At 39.6% G+C, this 17,154-nt stretch overlaps 1 protein-coding gene across 1 annotated transcript; it reads right to left on the bottom strand.

The window, feature by feature from the left end:
- Nucleotides 1–3,890: 3,890 nt before the first annotated feature.
- Nucleotides 3,891–4,697, bottom strand: LOC308267641 (ras-like protein; the record flags this gene model as incomplete). The annotated part of the gene is made up of 1 exon (XM_080702485.1): nucleotides 3,891–4,697. One exon carries the CDS (start codon nucleotides 4,695–4,697, stop codon nucleotides 3,891–3,893), a length of 807 nt encoding a protein of 268 aa, XP_080558611.1.
- Between the last annotated feature and the right edge of the window lie 12,457 nt (nucleotides 4,698–17,154).

The following is a 17,154-nucleotide window of genomic DNA, read 5'->3' as shown; positions in this document are numbered from 1 at the left end:
TGCCAAGCACTGGGATTCTCTTAGTTTTCATTCTTTCTGCAGGAAACTTCTTTGGTTTATTATTTTAATCTTATTTCTGCCCCACCTCATTTTTTTTAAGAGTAACTGTTTTAGAAAAGAAAAAGGGCAATTTAGCTGGTGGAAGTCTTTGAAACACCATGTGTTGAATCTGTATAGTCAAGAAGGGACCAGAATGGTCTTGGCTGGATGACAGAATTTAAGTGTGCTTTCATTTTTTTTTTTTTTTTTTTGGTCACACATCCAAAAAAATTGTCATTGTCATAGCTAGTTAATAGAGAAGATTTAACTAGGCAACATTTTCCATAGCTTATTTTGGTAAGCTGCTATAGTAATACCACATCAAATTAACTAATAGAATTGAACTCTATTTTCTTCAGTGATTTTAAAAAAGTTTTACTTTTAGAACCAAGGGTCTTGCACAGTAAATTCCCTGGAGGCTTTTAAAAATTCACCATGCATAATACTTGAGTAATGGGTATTGGATGTCATAAGATACCTGGAATGCTGAATAAATGCTAAACATGATGTTATAAGATCAGATGCAGAAGTCACACAATGGAATAGCTATTTTACACTTTAACCAACCCACAGTTTATACAGGGCATGAATTTTTAAAAGCTTTGATTCTGGTTGAGCACACTGTTTTCTTGTTTTAGTAATCATTTTAGGATGTCTGACTCATTTATATTAAATCAAATCTTAACTGGTTTAGTTGATACCTAATTAAGGAAGCAATTGAAATTATCTGAGTCCTGATACATTTAAATCAGGTAATTTAAGGGAAAATGCAACTGAATTGTACCTTAAACAGAAGTGGGCTCTGTATGAATTCATAGGCAGTTTACAAGAAGCAGGAAACACTATGCATTATCTGCTTGCCTGGGTTTCATCAGGTGGTAAATGCAAGGTAAGTAACAGCTGTCAGAGATAAGCAGGATTAATAGTAAAAGATGAGCACCATGTATGATAGCACACATGAGCATACTTATTGTTAGACAAGTTGGTAAACTTGTTGACTAACCTATTATCGTATAGCATATAAAATTGGCATTACCATTGTTTTGGTCCAAAACAGTGGGGTGTTTGGCCTTTTTACTTGGTTCAACCTTAGATCTTTCAGAACCAAAAGGACCTTGGAAATAATTTGATCTAGGAATTTTTAGGCTAATATGAATATAATTTGACTTCCAAGGGACCACGAGGTATCATTAATTTATTCATTGAACTGATGATAGCTTTTGAGAGCTAATGCTGTGCCAAGAACTGTTCTATGAGCTGAGGATATGGACACAAAAGAGTCTCTTCCATTCAGAAATATTCAGTTTTAATCAGAAAACTTGATAAGAGATGTTTAATATGATGCTGCTACTGAATTGAATGCAGAGTTTTGTATCTTATGTTTATGTGCACATTTTTTTTGTGGAGGAAGAAGTCACTAATCACTAAATTCTTGAGAGATGATTTAAAACCAGTACCCTGTTCCACTCTGCTCATCTGATGGATGAGGAATACAAAGTGTAGACATAGAATGAAGTGTTCTTAGGATCAGTACCCAAGTGTCCTGGTGCTCAGTCACTCTGGCACATGTAAGGAAGATGATCTGTGATTTTTCTTTTCTTTCTTTTTTCTTTTTTTGTACTGATTCTCTTTTTTATAGTACCTGCCTACCACTGAGATTCAATAAATTTATGTCCAGAGTTGGGAATCTGGTTAGAAAGACTTCAGTCCTAATTTCAGCTTTACAGTGTATCAGCTTTGTGATTCTAGAAAATTGTGTAAACCTCTGAGCCCAGTCACTGTATCTGTAGAATGATGGAGTAAGTTGTAATTGATAGGCTCTTGTGGGGAATAAGTGAGATCACTAATGGGAAAATTTGCTTGCGTGTGCAAACATGCACTATTTGGTATAATTTTTTTCTCTTAATAAGCATATGAGTGACTTCCGGTGTGGAGGCCAGCCCAACAGTGATGGAGCTGAGTGGGAAGATGAGTACCGACGGCCCGATCACCACACGGAGCCGGGAGATTTGTAAAGCAAGATCTCATTTATTTTCTTTTAGGCAACCCAATTTAAAGCAAAAAGGCAAGGGGAGATTCTCTGGTCAGTAAACTATTCTAACCTATCAAACTAAAGGTAGCGGGGGCAAGGAGACGCCCCCTTGCATCTGCTCAGCGTTATTTGTTGCAGGTCTACTCATCGGAAGTTCCAGCGGTTGTGCAGACCTGTGCTCGCTACATGTAGCCCATTTATCAGAGGTTTTGACAGGTGGCCAACGCGCTTGGTGCTACCTGTCATCTGGCAGTTGAGCAGACGTCAATGCGCTTGGCGCTACATGTAGCTAATTTATCGGAAGTTCTGTCAGGCAGTTTGCGCAGACCCCAACATCTCCCCCTTTCTTTTTTTTTTTAATATATGAGGGCGAAATGCATGGTCCCTGTCTTAGGTTGTCCTTTTTTGAGAATCTTACCCGTCATTGGGTACTCATGCTTGATAGCCACTCATAAGTTATCCCAGCCCCTGTCTGAGGATCTTACCCATCATTGGGTGCATGGGGGGCAGAGGAGGGACGATTATGGTCAGAATGCCAGTCATATTGGATCTCTACTTAACTGCCTATGAACTGAACTAATCTATCGAGGATACAGGGCCCAGGGTACAAACAATCAGGAGAGATCTTGTCCATAGTGGGTTGTTTCTTAGATTTTGTCGGCATTGTATTTTTGGAATTGCTTCATCTTGTCTTGGATTAAGCCCGATAAAAACAGCATCTTTCCTGTAAAAATAAGCAGATGCCTCCCTTTTCGGCTGTTAATAAATCCAATCCCTGTCCTTTTTGTAATAGCACTTTGGGCAGAGAATCTAATTAGGCTTTTAAGTCTAGAACGGTTTTTGAGATAACCAAGACTATAACAATAGCAAATAATGATAATAATAATGGCGCAAAGGGTCACAGTCACTGACACTATAAGGCCCACATTATATTGAGTATAACACATGCCACCATTTACTATAATTTGCATTTGCCAAATCATGCAGCATCTGAGTCTCTAACCCAGCCCTACCATTCTAGAGCTCAAACTCTTTATAGCTGTTTGTTTGTTTGTTTTTCACATCAAGTAACCCATTTGTAAGAAACTAGTATTTATGTTAAGTCTTGTCTCAAGCCATGCATTTAGACTTCATTTAGAGCCCATCGCCATGTGAAAGGTAAACCTAGGACTCCTAAACTTGAGATTTTATCCTGCAACATAGTCGATCTTAAGCCGTAAGCTCCAGCAGAGTAGAATCTATCTCACCACAAAATCACCAGCTCATGCATGATGTCCAGTACCTTGCATGCATTCACTAAACACATAATGCATGAAAAAATTCTCTATGCTTTTTGTTAGTAGACACAAATCTACATTTCCTTTGTAGTTAGTTCCTTCTCAAGGATGCTTTGGCTTTTATCTGTCTATGGTGCCTGGGAGGGCCAAGGTCACATTCCTCCCAGGCAGGCCCAGGAAAGCCTGTCTTCATGGCCCTACCTCCTTGTCCCTCCATCTGCAGGACCCTATGGGCCTGACCTTACCCAGACTGATGGCTGGCATGAAATAAGACAAGCATGAATAATCCTCAGAAGAGGTCTAGAATTTTGCTAGTTAATGGGCATTTAAAGGAAAAAGTTTTCATCGTCATCTTAGAGTAAGCATTTAACAGTCTGCATGGAATACCAAAAAATGGGTAATGTAAAAACAATTGCTAATAATTTAGTATAATGTACAAAAATATGTTTTAAGAAAAAGTATAAATTGCATTTACATAATCATACATTTTGTCTTTGATTTCTTTTTCTTCCTTTTATCATCGCTCATCTTTTTTTATGTTTTCAAATTTCCTGAACTAGTGTATAGAAGGCATCATCAACACCCTGTCTTGTCTTAGCTGATGTTTCAATAAAAGGAATTTCATAATGTTTTGCTAAGTTTTGAGCCTGTTTTGTATCTATTGTTCTAGAGGGCAAATCACACTTATTTCCTATTAGGACCATAGGTACATCTTCAGAGTCTTTAACTCTTTTAATCTGTTCTCTATAGTGGTGAATGTCTTCAAATGATTTAGTATCATTTATGGCAAATACACAAAGAAAGCCTTCCCCAGCCTTCATATGTTGGTCCCTCATTGCACTGTATTCCTCTTGACTTGTTGTGTCGAGAATGTCTAAGAGACAGGTTTTGCCATCAATTACTATTTGTTTTCTGTAGGAATCCTCTATTGTAGGATCATACTTATCTATAAAGTGATTTAAAATCAGCTGTATCGTCAAGGAACTCTTGCCTACGCCACCAGCTCCAACTATCACAAGATTATATTCAGTTATTTTTAGCAGGCCTTGCTCGGCACCTGGAGCTGTCGCCCCCCTAAGTTCTGTAAGATCTTGGGGGGTCCGGGGGTGCCAGGTAGGGGGGAGATTTCCTCCAGGATTGACAATTACGGGGAAGAGTTGGGCTGGGTTTCCAGGGTCCCCTGCCCCAATGTAGGATGGTGGCGCTGTAGGTGTCACCGGCACTGGGGGGGGGGGGGGCAAAAGGGATAGTGAGCAGAGGGCAGCTCTAAAGGGGTCCAGAGAAGGGCAGAGGGGAGAGGAGCTCTGGGGTCCCTCGGGGGATGGGTTAGAACAAGGAGGGTTCGACATACTTTCATCCTCCATTTGAGGGTGGGCTTGGGGTCCCCTCGGGGCACTTTCTTGAAGGCCTAGGGGGGAAACAGCCTTTCATGGTGGAGATAGTAGGCAGTACTCCAAGAGGGGGGATCTCCCCTTGCTCTATTTGGGCCCTCTTGATTAATTTTTCTACCCTGTCCCACGTCTCCCACTCAAAGGGGCTGTTCTCAGGGAGCCAAGGGGAGAATTTTAAGAGACAATCCCAGGCATGACGAGCTTAATCGTCAGAGAGATCAAGTCCACGGCTCTTGAGCAGGAACCTCAGGGACTCCAGAGAAGGGTCAGGCTTAGAAGTGGGCTTCCCCGTATTTTATGGGGGGATACTCACCAGCAGACCGATTGGCCCGTCAGTAGTTTTTCTTCCTCGGCCAAAGAGGGCGATACCTCACATGGGGCACCAAACTGTTGGGGCCAGCCCGACAGTGATGGAGCTGATGGGAAGATGAGTACCGACGGCCCAATCACCACACGGAGCAGGGAGATTTGTCAAGCAAGATCTCGTTTATTTTATTTTAGGCAACTCAATTTAAAGCACAAAGGCAAGGGGGGATTTTCCGGTCAGGACACTATTCTAACCTATCAAACTAAAGGTAGCGGGGGCAAGGAGACGCCCCCTTGTATCTGCTCGGAAGTTCTGGCGGTTGTGCAGACCTGTGCTTGCTACATGTAGCCCATTCATCCCAGGTTTTGACAGCATGTTTGCTACATGTAGCCCATTCATCGGAAGTTTTGACAGGTGGCCAACGCGCTTGGCGCTACCTGTCATCTGGCAGTTGAGCAGACGTCAACGCGCTTGGGGCTACATGTAGCTAATTTATCAGAAGTTCTGTCAGGCAGTTTGAGCAGACCCCAACATTCCGGGAAGATGGCGACCGAGAAAAGCAGTGTTTATGAGTCCTGCTAAAACTCTATCTCTGTTGCCACAAAATCAGTGCTTTTCATAGCCAGAAAACACCATCAGCAGAGAAATAAAAAATGTTAACAAAAGGGACAGAGAAAAAAAAGACTAGAAGAACAACCAGAGACCAGAAATCAAGTCCACAATGCGGCAGCAGGGCTGCGCAGATGCCATCTTTCCTCACAGCACCAGGCCCCAGAGAGGAGCTGAAGTGAACAGCTGCGGATCATTCGGGTGTAATTCAGCAGTTCTTTCAGAGCAATGAACGTCTAAAACTCCCAGTGGCCAAGCTCATCACACCTTCCAGGGACTCAGAACAGAGCTCAAAACCAGAAAAGAAATATGCCAGCCTCACGGCCGAGGGCATAGCAGCGACACCATATTGCCAGTAGCACCAGCCTCATGGCCGAGGACGTAACAGCGGCGCCATATTGCCAGCAGCAACATCGAGTTCACAGCGCCCCGCCACAGCTCCAGATCTGCGTGCACAATAACTGTGAGTGTAATTGCAGCCCCTAAAGGAGAAATCCCTGTACTGCACTCCCAGGGACTTGAGTAGCTTTGATAATCTCCTTGGGTTGGATATTTTGCAGTCCAACCCAGTGAAGGAGTAGTGGTGGGAGAGATACCACACCCTAGTCGAAGCTCCCCATGGGAAAACACCCAGCCCAGTACCCCCCAGGGTCTTACACAGCCTCAATTAACTTCCTGGGTATGAGACTTTGAGATACAACCCAGTAAAAGAGTAGTGGCAGCTGAGATTACAACAGACTCGAGACTCGAGATACAGATCACCCTAAGTGAGGTCGTAGTGACCCAGGGAAGGCACAAAATTCTGAAATCATGGGAAAGAGGAACAACAATAGAGCAATGAATGCCCACAACCCCATATTATTAGAACCTGATAACACAGAAATTCGGAGATCTCCAGAAGATTAAATCAGGAATATAACTGCAGATATAATACAGGACTTTCTAAAAGAACTCAGAGAGAGCCAAAAGGAGATAAAAGATGCAATTAATGAAGTAAAGGCCTCAATTCAAAGCACAAACAACCGATTAGAACACATGGAGAACAGAATCTCGCTCTTAGAAGATGATCATTCCAAAAATGAACGCATAGTTTCTAATCTAGAAAAAAATATCCGACAGCAAGAATCTGACATTGAAGAAATATGGGCCCATTTTAAGAGAGCTAACATAAGAATAATCAGAATAGAGGAGGGAAAAGAAGATGAAACCAAAGGGATCAATAATCTCTTCAAAGAAATAATAGCAGAAAATTTTCCAAATATGGAGCAAGAGGTGGATACACAGGTCCAGGAAACTTATAGAACTCCCTTTAGACAGGATGAGAGTAGAGGATCCCCACGCCACATAATTGTCAAAATGACCTATGTGGAAACCAAGCAGAGAATTTTAAAGGCAACAAAAACAAAAGGCCAAGTGCCATTCAGAGGCAAACGAATTAGAATCACTCCAGACTTCCCAAACCAAGTCATGACAGCCAGAAGGGCTTGGAGTAACATATTCCAAACTCTGAAAGAAAACAACTTCCAGCCAAAAATTTCCTATCCAGCAAAGCTATCTATCAAATTAGATGGGGAAATAAGAAGCTTCCATGACAAACAGAAACTCAAGGAATTTATGTCTTCAAAACCAGCGCTAGAGAAAATACTCAGAGATTAACTACAAAGAAAAAATAGGTAATACACACCAGAAACAGAGAAACAAGATTTTCCATCCAGCAGACAACTAAGGAAAGAAGAATATATTCATGTGTTTATAGGTTAAAACCTATGGAGATTCATTATTTATTTTAGTCTTTTACCTATTTCTAAATTGTATTTCTAAATTGTATTGTTTGCTTTTATTGATGCTAATTTTTAGGATTTCTATTTGGAATATTAATATACCTTCAGATATAGCATTTGGAAATATTTTATCCCATTCTATCAGTAACTTTTAACTCTGTTTACATTGTACAATATTTTTTTTTTATTTTTTAGGAAGTTTGTTTATTCTTTTGTTGCCTGTGCCTTTGAAATTATATCCAAGAAATCACTGCCAATTTCAGTGTTGTGAAGTGTTATGACCCAGGTTTTCTTCTAAAAGTTTATAGTCTTAAGATTTACATTTAGGTCTTTTATATAGTTTGAGTTAATATTTGTATATGGTGTTAGGTAAGGGTCTAATCTTATTATTTTTCATGTAATTATTATTTTTCAACAATATTTAGTGAAAAGATTATTATTTCCTTCACCAAATGTTCTTGGAAACTTTGTCAAAAATAACTTGACCATATATGGAAGAATTTATTTCTAGGCTTTTTATTTTACTGCACTGGTTTATACATCTACCTTTATAGCAGTACTACACTGTTTCAATTATTGTAGCTCTATAAGGTTTGAAATCAGATAATGCACATCTTCTAGCTTTATTCTTTTTCGAGATTGTTTTGGGTATTTAGAGTTTGTATGTCATGTTAGGATAGACTTTTTCTGAAAAAAAAAAAAAGTATGATAGTCTTACCTTAAAAAAATATATATCTTCTGGTAAGAAAGAAAGCAAAAAGAAATACTGAAATGTTATCTCTAAGTGATCAAAAGTTTGATATCAGACAGATGAATCTGTTATGTGAGATTATCATTTTTAATTTTGGATAAATTGCTATAATATTAGATGTCAACCACTAAGCCAAGCATGGGAAAGAGGGATGGGGAGGGAATGGGGTGGGGATTTTTTAAGGGCTAACTGGGTGATGTGTGCATGCATGTCTACACAAGTTTTTATCCCATTATAATATATGAATAGAGTGCACCAATAAAAAAATTTAAAAATATATAGAAAGTAGTCAGAGCTTCGGTGTTGCACAGGCACTCAGGCAGAGAAGGAAGGAACCCAGCAGAGTTCCCGGCACCAAGGGTAATTCCCAAGAGAACAACAGAGGTATCCCAGGGTCTTTGCATTTTATTTATTTTTTATTTTTTTAATTTTCGGTGGTACTGGGGTTCCTGGAAGCCCTTCTACCTCTGGGCTACACTCCCAGACCTATTTTATTTTTGGAAACAGGGTCTCCTAAGCCAGCGAGTCTGGCTTCGAACCTGCGCGATCCTCCTTTCTCCGCCTCCCAAGCGTGGGGATTACAAGCGTGCGCCACCACGCCCGGCGTGGGCCTTTGCATTTTAAAGACAAGTTTACATGGTTAATAACTTCTAGCAGACAGACTAAAATTCCCCAAAGATGTGGTAGATGGCACAAACTTTCAAAAAATCCCTGACTTCGACCAAATCTTAAAGATTTGATCTTCCACTGGAGACCAGGGTGGGCCCACTTGCCCCGACAGATCGACACCTATGTCGGGTCAGGAAGATGATCAGTTAAGCAAAGATATGGGATAAAAATCTTTATAAAAACTATTTGGTATTCAAAATCCCAGTAACTTATTTTCAAGTTACTCCACTACATTCCTCTTCTGTAGTGCTTTACTTTCTGTCCTATCGGTCTTTGTAATAATAAAATTGCTTAAGCTTATAAAAAATAAGCATACGAGCTATTATTTCTATTACTTGACTTATTTTAAGACTCTGCAAAGTCTGTTCTTTGGTGTCAGGTCCCCAGAATCTGAACAATCACTTCCTCTGTCTTTCAACAAATTGTCTATTGGGCCTTATTAGTTTAGGGTTAATGCAAGAGGCATTAGTGATTACCTATTACAGATTATAGATTCTGGAACTTGGCTGCCTGATTCAAATTATGACTGCATTACTTGTTAATTATACTTGTATGTGTTGTCTGCATTTGCTATAAACATGTGGTAATTTTTCAATAAAAAATGAAACTATTTTTCACTGTAAAGAAATATGTGAACTGGGTGTGGTGGCACATCCCTGTAATCCTAGCACTTAGGAGGCTGAGATAGGAGCATTACAAGTCTGAGGCCAGTAAACAGTAACTTAGCAAATCCCTGTTTCAAAATAAAAAATAAAGGTCAGGGTATAGCTCAGAGGTAGAATGCCTCTGGGTTAGATTTCCAATACTACAATAAATGAATAAATAAATAAATAAATAAGGCTGCGTAGAGCTCAGAGGTAGAATACTCCTGGGTTTAATTCCTATCTGGGTTCAAAAAAGAAGAAGAAGAAAAAATCGCCTGTGGATTGATTTGTTGGTGACTCGCCATATCTTCCCTTTGAAATCTGTCCTGTGTTTTTGGCAGGCTGGAGTGTGTGGGTGTTCCTGCCCAAAGGGATCATGATTGATCTCTGGTGGCAACAGCATTAAGCTTCCTCTTTCCTGTGGGATGAGGGAGCAGCTTAGAAGGGTGGTCAGATGGGAAGACCCCCAGGGGCCAGCCCTCTTTCCCACAGTGTCTGACTTAGAGTGAAGCTGTGTCTGGTTCTCTTCTTTTCAAGCCTATGGCATCAGTTGTTCTCCAAAGAACAGACTGTGTGAACTCTGTGATCCAAGCTCTACTGGCAGAGGAGAGAGACATGGGAAAGAGACACCAGTCCTACTTTGGCACCTAGTGAACAAAACATTTTTTTATTGTGGTGCTGGGGATGGAATCCAGGAACCCAGGGGCATTCTGCCTTTGAGCTACACCCTTAAACTTATATTTTAAATTTTTTATTTTGAAACCAAGTCTCGCAAAGTTGCTGAGAGCTTCAGTAAATTGCCAGGGCTGGCTTCGATCCTGTGATCTGACTACCAATTCTGGGATTTCAGGCATGTGCTACCACACCCAACTTGAACAAAACATTTTTAAGAGAATGCTTGTGTATCATTTTTGGGAAAAGCTTGTATATGATATAAGGAAAGAAGTGTGTGTGGTGGTCTCATTTCTAAGGATATTTATCTTTTCATACTCCATTCCTGCAGAAACATTTTATATATCTGGTGGTGGTTTTTGTTTGTTCTAAAAATCATCTTTATGCTAAGTGAGATTAGTCAGTAACAAAAAACAAGAAATTGAATGCTCTCCCTAATATGTGGAAGCTAGGGAGAAAATGGGTCATAGGAGGAACTCTAGATGAAGAAGGAGATAGTATAGATGAGCAAATAAGGCAACCTAACTGAGGGGATGGGAGAGGGTAAGAGGGAAATTCTCTAGTGCATGTGATGTATTTTAACAAACACATCAATGTCAATCACGAAGCCAAACATGAGAAGGAGGGAGGGGGAGGGAATGGGGTGGGAATTGGGTAAGGGCTAATTGGGTGATGTGTACATGTATGCCTCCACCATCTTGTACTACATTAAGATGTATGACTATAATACACTAATTAAAAAATCATCTTTCATATGAAACTCTATGTCTATGTACAAAGATAGATCAGTTTTTTACTATTACTAAAGTTTGAAACCATTTTCTTTTTTTTTTTTTTTTTGCGGGTTTTGGGATGAAACCAAGGGGCATTTGACCTCCGAGCTACACCCCCTGCCCTACTGTTTATTCTTTATTTTTGAAACAGAATCTCACTAAGTTGCAGAGGGCCTCACTAAGTAGCTGAAGCTATCTGTGAACCTCGATCCTCCTATCTCAGCCTACCAAATGCTGGGATTACAAGTGTGTGCCACCACGCCTGGCTTGAAACCAGTTTCTGTTTTAAGAAAAAACATTGTATAAATAATGTTAACTGATGATGGGTCCAGCCCGTCAGTGGTGGGGCTGAACATGAAGGTTGAGTGCCGATGGCCCAAACAGAACCACATGAGTTGGGAGATGTGTCAAGCAGAATCTCATTTATTTCTCTCAGGCAACCCAATTTAAAGCAAAAAACAGCAAGGGGAACTTCCAACAGGAAACTATTCCTTTTTTTTTTTTTTGGTGGTACTGGGGTTCCTGGAAGCCCTTCTACCTCTGGGCTACACTCCCAGACCCATTTTTACATTTTTATTTGGAAACAGGGTCTCCTAAGCCAGCACATGCGGCTGGCTTCCAACCTGCGCGATCCTCCTGTCTCTGCTTCCCAAGCATGGGGATTACAAGCGTGCACCACCACATCCGGCCCAACAGAAAACTATTCTAACCTATCAAGTTAAAGTTCACCCTTGCATGTGTAAAGTACATAACTTGCAGCTAATCATTATCCAATGCACGAGGGGTTCACGAGCACGGAAGCATTATTTGAGCCAATAAGGCTTAACATTACCAAATTGGGCTAGCGGGGGCAAGGAGAGTAGTTACGCCTTCATATCCACTCGGCGCTACATGTTGCAGATTCATTCATCGGAAGTTCAGATGTTTGTGTAGACCTGCAGCTCGAAGCTACATGTAGCTGATTCATCGGAAGTTCTGTCAGGTGGTTGTGCAGATGTCAACACGCTTGGCGCTACATGTAGCTAATTCATTGGAAGTTCTGTCAGGCAGTTTGAGCAGACCCCAACAAACTGATATTATTGATAGTGCATGAAAAAACTTGGGTAGCATTTTTCTACAAATAATGATGATTGATTTAGCAAAAATAGAAAATATTGGCTAAGAAACATTTAACATCTTGCCAGGGATGTATTCTTATAAGACTTTGAAGTAGTGCATTGGGTAAAGGATTAGATTGAGATCTAGCACTTTCAAGCAGGTAGGAAAGAGGTGGATTTCAAATCTCCAAGTACTTCAAAATACATACTGTGGCATAAACTGATGGGGTAAATTATCTGTGTTATTGAGCAAAATGAGTGTGTATATTTTCTGTTGTGTAAATCCTTCCAGTTGCAAAAAAAAAGAAACACTTGAGATTGTACAAATATGTTCCTCTCAAATACATCCACAGAAGATCAGAAAGAATGCATATCAGTCTGCAGAAGAGCTGAGATAGAGAACTTATCTGTAAGCAGTGTATAGGAAAATTAGAGGATGATTTTGTGTTTTCTCTTTTCTTTTAGAAAATCATGCAAACTTTTCTAAACATTAGAACAGATGCTCCAAGAAAATGTGTCAAGATTACTAATTGGCCAGACAATACTTTATTTGTCAAAATGAATGCACATGCATTTATTTAAGAAAATAGAACTTAGATTATGATGGACTTTCCCCTCATTTCCATTTTTTGTTTGTTTCTGTTTTATGGGGGGCTAGGGCTAAACCCAGCTCCACACTCAGCCCCTTTTATTTTTATTTTTTTGGTTGTTGTTCTGAAAGAGTATCTTGTTAGGTTGTTGAGAGCCTCGTTAAATTGCTGAGGCTGGTTTCAGATTCGCAATCCTCCTGTCTCAGCCTCCCAAGTACTTGGGATTACAGATTACAGGCAGGTGCCACCATGCTCAGCTCCTCTCTTTCCTTTTATAAGGATAAACAGAGACATAAAGAACCACAGTTTCTTTATGGGTCCTAAGGTTTCTAAGTTATGGGATCCCATGCCATTTAATATGGAAATTATTAAAAGAAGAATATTTTAGTCACTCTTTTAGGGGCTGTGTACATCATAAATATTTTATATAGTTTTAATGCTCTGAATATAAAACTAAAAGTATTTAACACTAAAAGTATTATTTATCATATTAAAATAATATGATAAATAATTAAAATTTACAACAATGCTCAAGCTGAGTGATATGTTAAAGAATAAAAGAACTGAAGAGTGGTGAGTTTTCTAATTAGAAGGGACTAGGATTAATGAGGTCAAACTAATATCAGAGAAAAAAACCAGAAAGGATTTTGCCACTTTATTATGTTATGGAGACAGGAACAAGACCTGTAAAGAGTATGAGGCACATCCTGGAAAAATCCCCACCAATTTAAGGGCCGCTAATAAGTGCCTGTTTAAGACATCTATTAAAAATACAATCCATACCAGAAATGTCATGAGATTATCAGTGCAAGAGCTAGAATAAACCTCAGGCAACACATCATTTCCATTGTTTCAGTCAACAGAAGTGGAGAGACTTGAGTGTCCATGTGACTGAGAAATGGTAAAACAAGATTCTTCCCCAAGTTTCCTGCCTTCTAGCACAGAAGTTTCTCAGTGTGTATTCACTGCTTTCCCATGAGTCATATAATTGTAGTGTGGTCAGCATCTTCTGGGTGGTAATTCAGGCATTTTGGTGTTTTTTTTTTTTAAATGCAACTTTAAAACAAAATAAAACAGGCAATTTAAGTGATACAGACAGCACTCTTAAGATCAATTGACATATCTATCAATCATTATTTGACTTTCTCAGCCCTCACTTTGGAGAGGATGGTACTTTAAGCATGTGGATCATCTGGGTCCAAATTTAATGAAAATGCTATAGTCCCAGAGAATATTCTTATATGATGTTTCTTTTAGCAGTCTAATTTTAAACAGCTGGAACTCATTGTTAAGTTGTAGTCTATTCCACTCTCTACAAAGAATGATATACAGACTTTTTTTTTTCTTTTCCATTCAAAAGGGGAGCTTTCCGGAAAGTCTGAACACATCATCCTACTTGAACTTACAGGATAACAGCTGCTTGGAGACCCTGCTGGGCAGCTTGGGCCTTTTGTCCTCCACCTGGGTTCATCTATTTGAATTATACTGTGGTAAGCACTGCTTCAAGGATGACTGGATGCCTTCCAGGATAACATTATTTATGGCCCTTCCTTTTATTTAGTGTCTGTTTCTGTCATTATTGATGCTATTGAATCTGATCAAGAGCCCAGGTGTGCTATATCTTGCAGGTCCATGTCATACTGGCTATTCAAGAATCCGTAGGGTAGAAGAAACAGAGGAATAGAGGAAGAAGGAAGGAATATTCACTGCCCTCAAAATGTGGTAAGAAAACTTTGCAAAATTTAGAAAGTCTAACGGGTGCAGAAACCCCTTGACAGTTTCACTGTGGTTTGCTTTATATACCACTGCATCCGGTAGCAAGAAAGATCCCCATTTAGAAGAGATGAGACACAGGACATGGCCCTGTGACTCCTCACCTTGCCCTTATCAGAATGCATCTAGAAAATGTAACAACAGGAAGTTTTGTTGGAAGCCGTTGATGGCTGAGGTCAAACAGCAAACAGTGCCTGGTGTACATATAATATTACACAGTGACCTTACCCAAACCCTGTGTGCTAGGTCTTAGAGTAAATATAGGACACATATATAAAAACAAAACTCCTAGGTTTGAGGTTTTCCTGATTTATTATCTGCAAAATGTCCTTGTGTGATGTGAGACGTTGTATTCATACCCATATTCTCTGTCTGGGTGCACAGCTAAGTTTTTCTGCAGACAGAGGAGCAATGGAGCACAAGGTTGTCATAGTTCATTACCAGCTAGGTGTCACAACAATTCATTTCTTGGCCCAGTTTAAATGAAACTCACTTCTTTTCGGGTGTGCTTTACTGTTTGTTTTCTTTAGGATGCTGACTTTTGAGGCTTAAGTCTATCTGTGTGGAACTGCCATCCCTTAGCCATTCATTCTTCAATTCAACATATCTTTACTGAAAGATGTTCAAGGTTCCAGACACACAGGACTGTAACCTTTCTTATACTTTTATGGGCGCATTATAATTATACATCATAATGAGGTTCAGTGTGATAGCAACATACATGCACACGGTGCTTGACATGTTTCCTCTATATCCCACCCAAGTCACTCCCCCTCCCCTTACATATTAAGATTGGTGTTAATAACTTCATGTATGTGCACAGCATTATTTGAGGTTGTTTCTTTCATCAAGTCTCCTTTGTCCCCTCTAGACCTCCCTCCCTCAATCGCCTTCCATTATTTCATGCTTCTCTCTCATTTATCTGAAGTCTCTTTTGTTCCTTAATTTTCCTCTAGCTTCCATATTTGAGACAAAACACAGAACCCTTCACTTTCTGAGACTGTCTGATCTCACCTAGCATAATATTCTCTAGTTCCATTTATTTTTTGTAAATGATATGATTTTGTTTTCCCTATGGCTGAGTAAAATTCATTGTGCTCTTACACCATGATTTCATAATCCACTCATCTCTGCTGAGGAGCACGTAGGATGGTTTCATATTGGGCTATTGTGAATTGTGCTGATATGAACATGAATACACATGTATCACTATAATATTATGACTTCAATTCATGAGAAATTATGCCTTAGGGGAAACAATTTTAGAGAGTGTTCTGCCAGGAGTGTAACAGAGCTGGTATCATGCCACATGCATAAAGATAAGTTAACTTATTAGGCACCATGACTTGGGCAATTAGGACTTAACAGACTGGTTGAAAAGGCTTCTTTCTTTCTTTGCATGGTGCTGGGGTTGGAACCTAGGTCTCTACATCTGAGCTACACTCCCAGTCTTAATTTATTTTTTATTTGGAAACAAGGTCTCACTAAGTTGCAGAAGCCCTCACTAAGTTGCTGAGGCTGGACATGAATCTGCTATCTTCCTGTCTCAGCTTCCCAAGTACTGGGACTAAAGGCATTCACTATGATTCCTGCTAAGGTTTTCTAAAAAGGAATAAAACATTTTCTTCTTAGAGTCCTAACTAAGACTTTTGTCAAAACTAGTAGTAGGAGACAAATATTCTAATGACTAGGAGATTCAAAACTGATCTTCAGGAAAGAAAGACAAATAAAAGTGGGAGAATTCTTTTATGAAGAATACCCCCCAGCATTGAACAAATTGGGTGATTACTTCTTGGGGTAAGGTGCTGCTCAGAGATGAAAGGTATTGTGGTAGCAAGATGTACTGAATTCTTCGTAGAGAGAAGAATCAGCAGTTGAGAGTTGCTGAGGACCAAAGAGCCTGGATCTCACGGACATGGTTTAGATGTGATCATACTCCTGTGAATTCAGGTGTACCTGCTCACCAGCTTGCTGGGTGCTTCTGATCCTACTCGAGGGTTCTGATCTTTCTTCCAACAGGTTCTCTACCTCTAGTATTTCAGACCCTCCCTCTGGATTGTCTATTTCTTCTTCCTGTTCCCTCAGTCAAGTAGCCAAGGCTGTCTGCAAACCACAATCCTCCTGTCTCAGCCTCCCAAATGCTGGGATTACAAGTGTGCACCACCATGCCTGGCTTAAAAGTATTTCTTGTTACAAAATTTATTTTGTTAATATGCTGAAGTATTCCATATTTGATGCTTAGCCACTTAGAGTTGTTGAAGACATTAGGTAATAATATGGTAAGCACTCCTAGTAGGTAATTGTCTTTGTTTTATTTCTCTCTCTCTCTCTCTCTCTCTCTCTCTCTCTCTCTCTCTATATATATATATATATATATATATATATATATATATGTAAAAATTTTAAAATAAAAATATCTTTAAATCCTTGATATTAATCCAATTCTCCACTTCTCTTTTCAATAATTATTACAATTGGACCCACAGGACCATTAATAAATATTAGAAAAATTATTTAAAAATGATAAATGATTCTTCCTCTCTTACATTTGCCTTTGCAAAAAGACCCATGACATATAGGTAAATGAACTGGGTTGCATCAAGAGGTGAATGTAATAAATAAATAAATAAGTCTTTTTTTGCTTAAGGTAGAAAGTAAAACACAGCATTTAATTATTTTTGTCTCTCACTCATAGAACAAGTCAGACTTCTGAGGATCCCAGGCACAGCAGCACACTGATGGAGACAAA

The sequence above is a fragment of the Muscardinus avellanarius genome (assembly GCF_963383645.1).
Source record: "Muscardinus avellanarius genome assembly, chromosome: 1".
In the NCBI taxonomy this organism is placed as follows: Eukaryota; Metazoa; Chordata; class Mammalia; order Rodentia; family Gliridae; genus Muscardinus; species Muscardinus avellanarius.
Note: the sequence above shows the minus strand (reverse complement) of the source record. Positions and strands in the feature narration are given on the sequence as shown.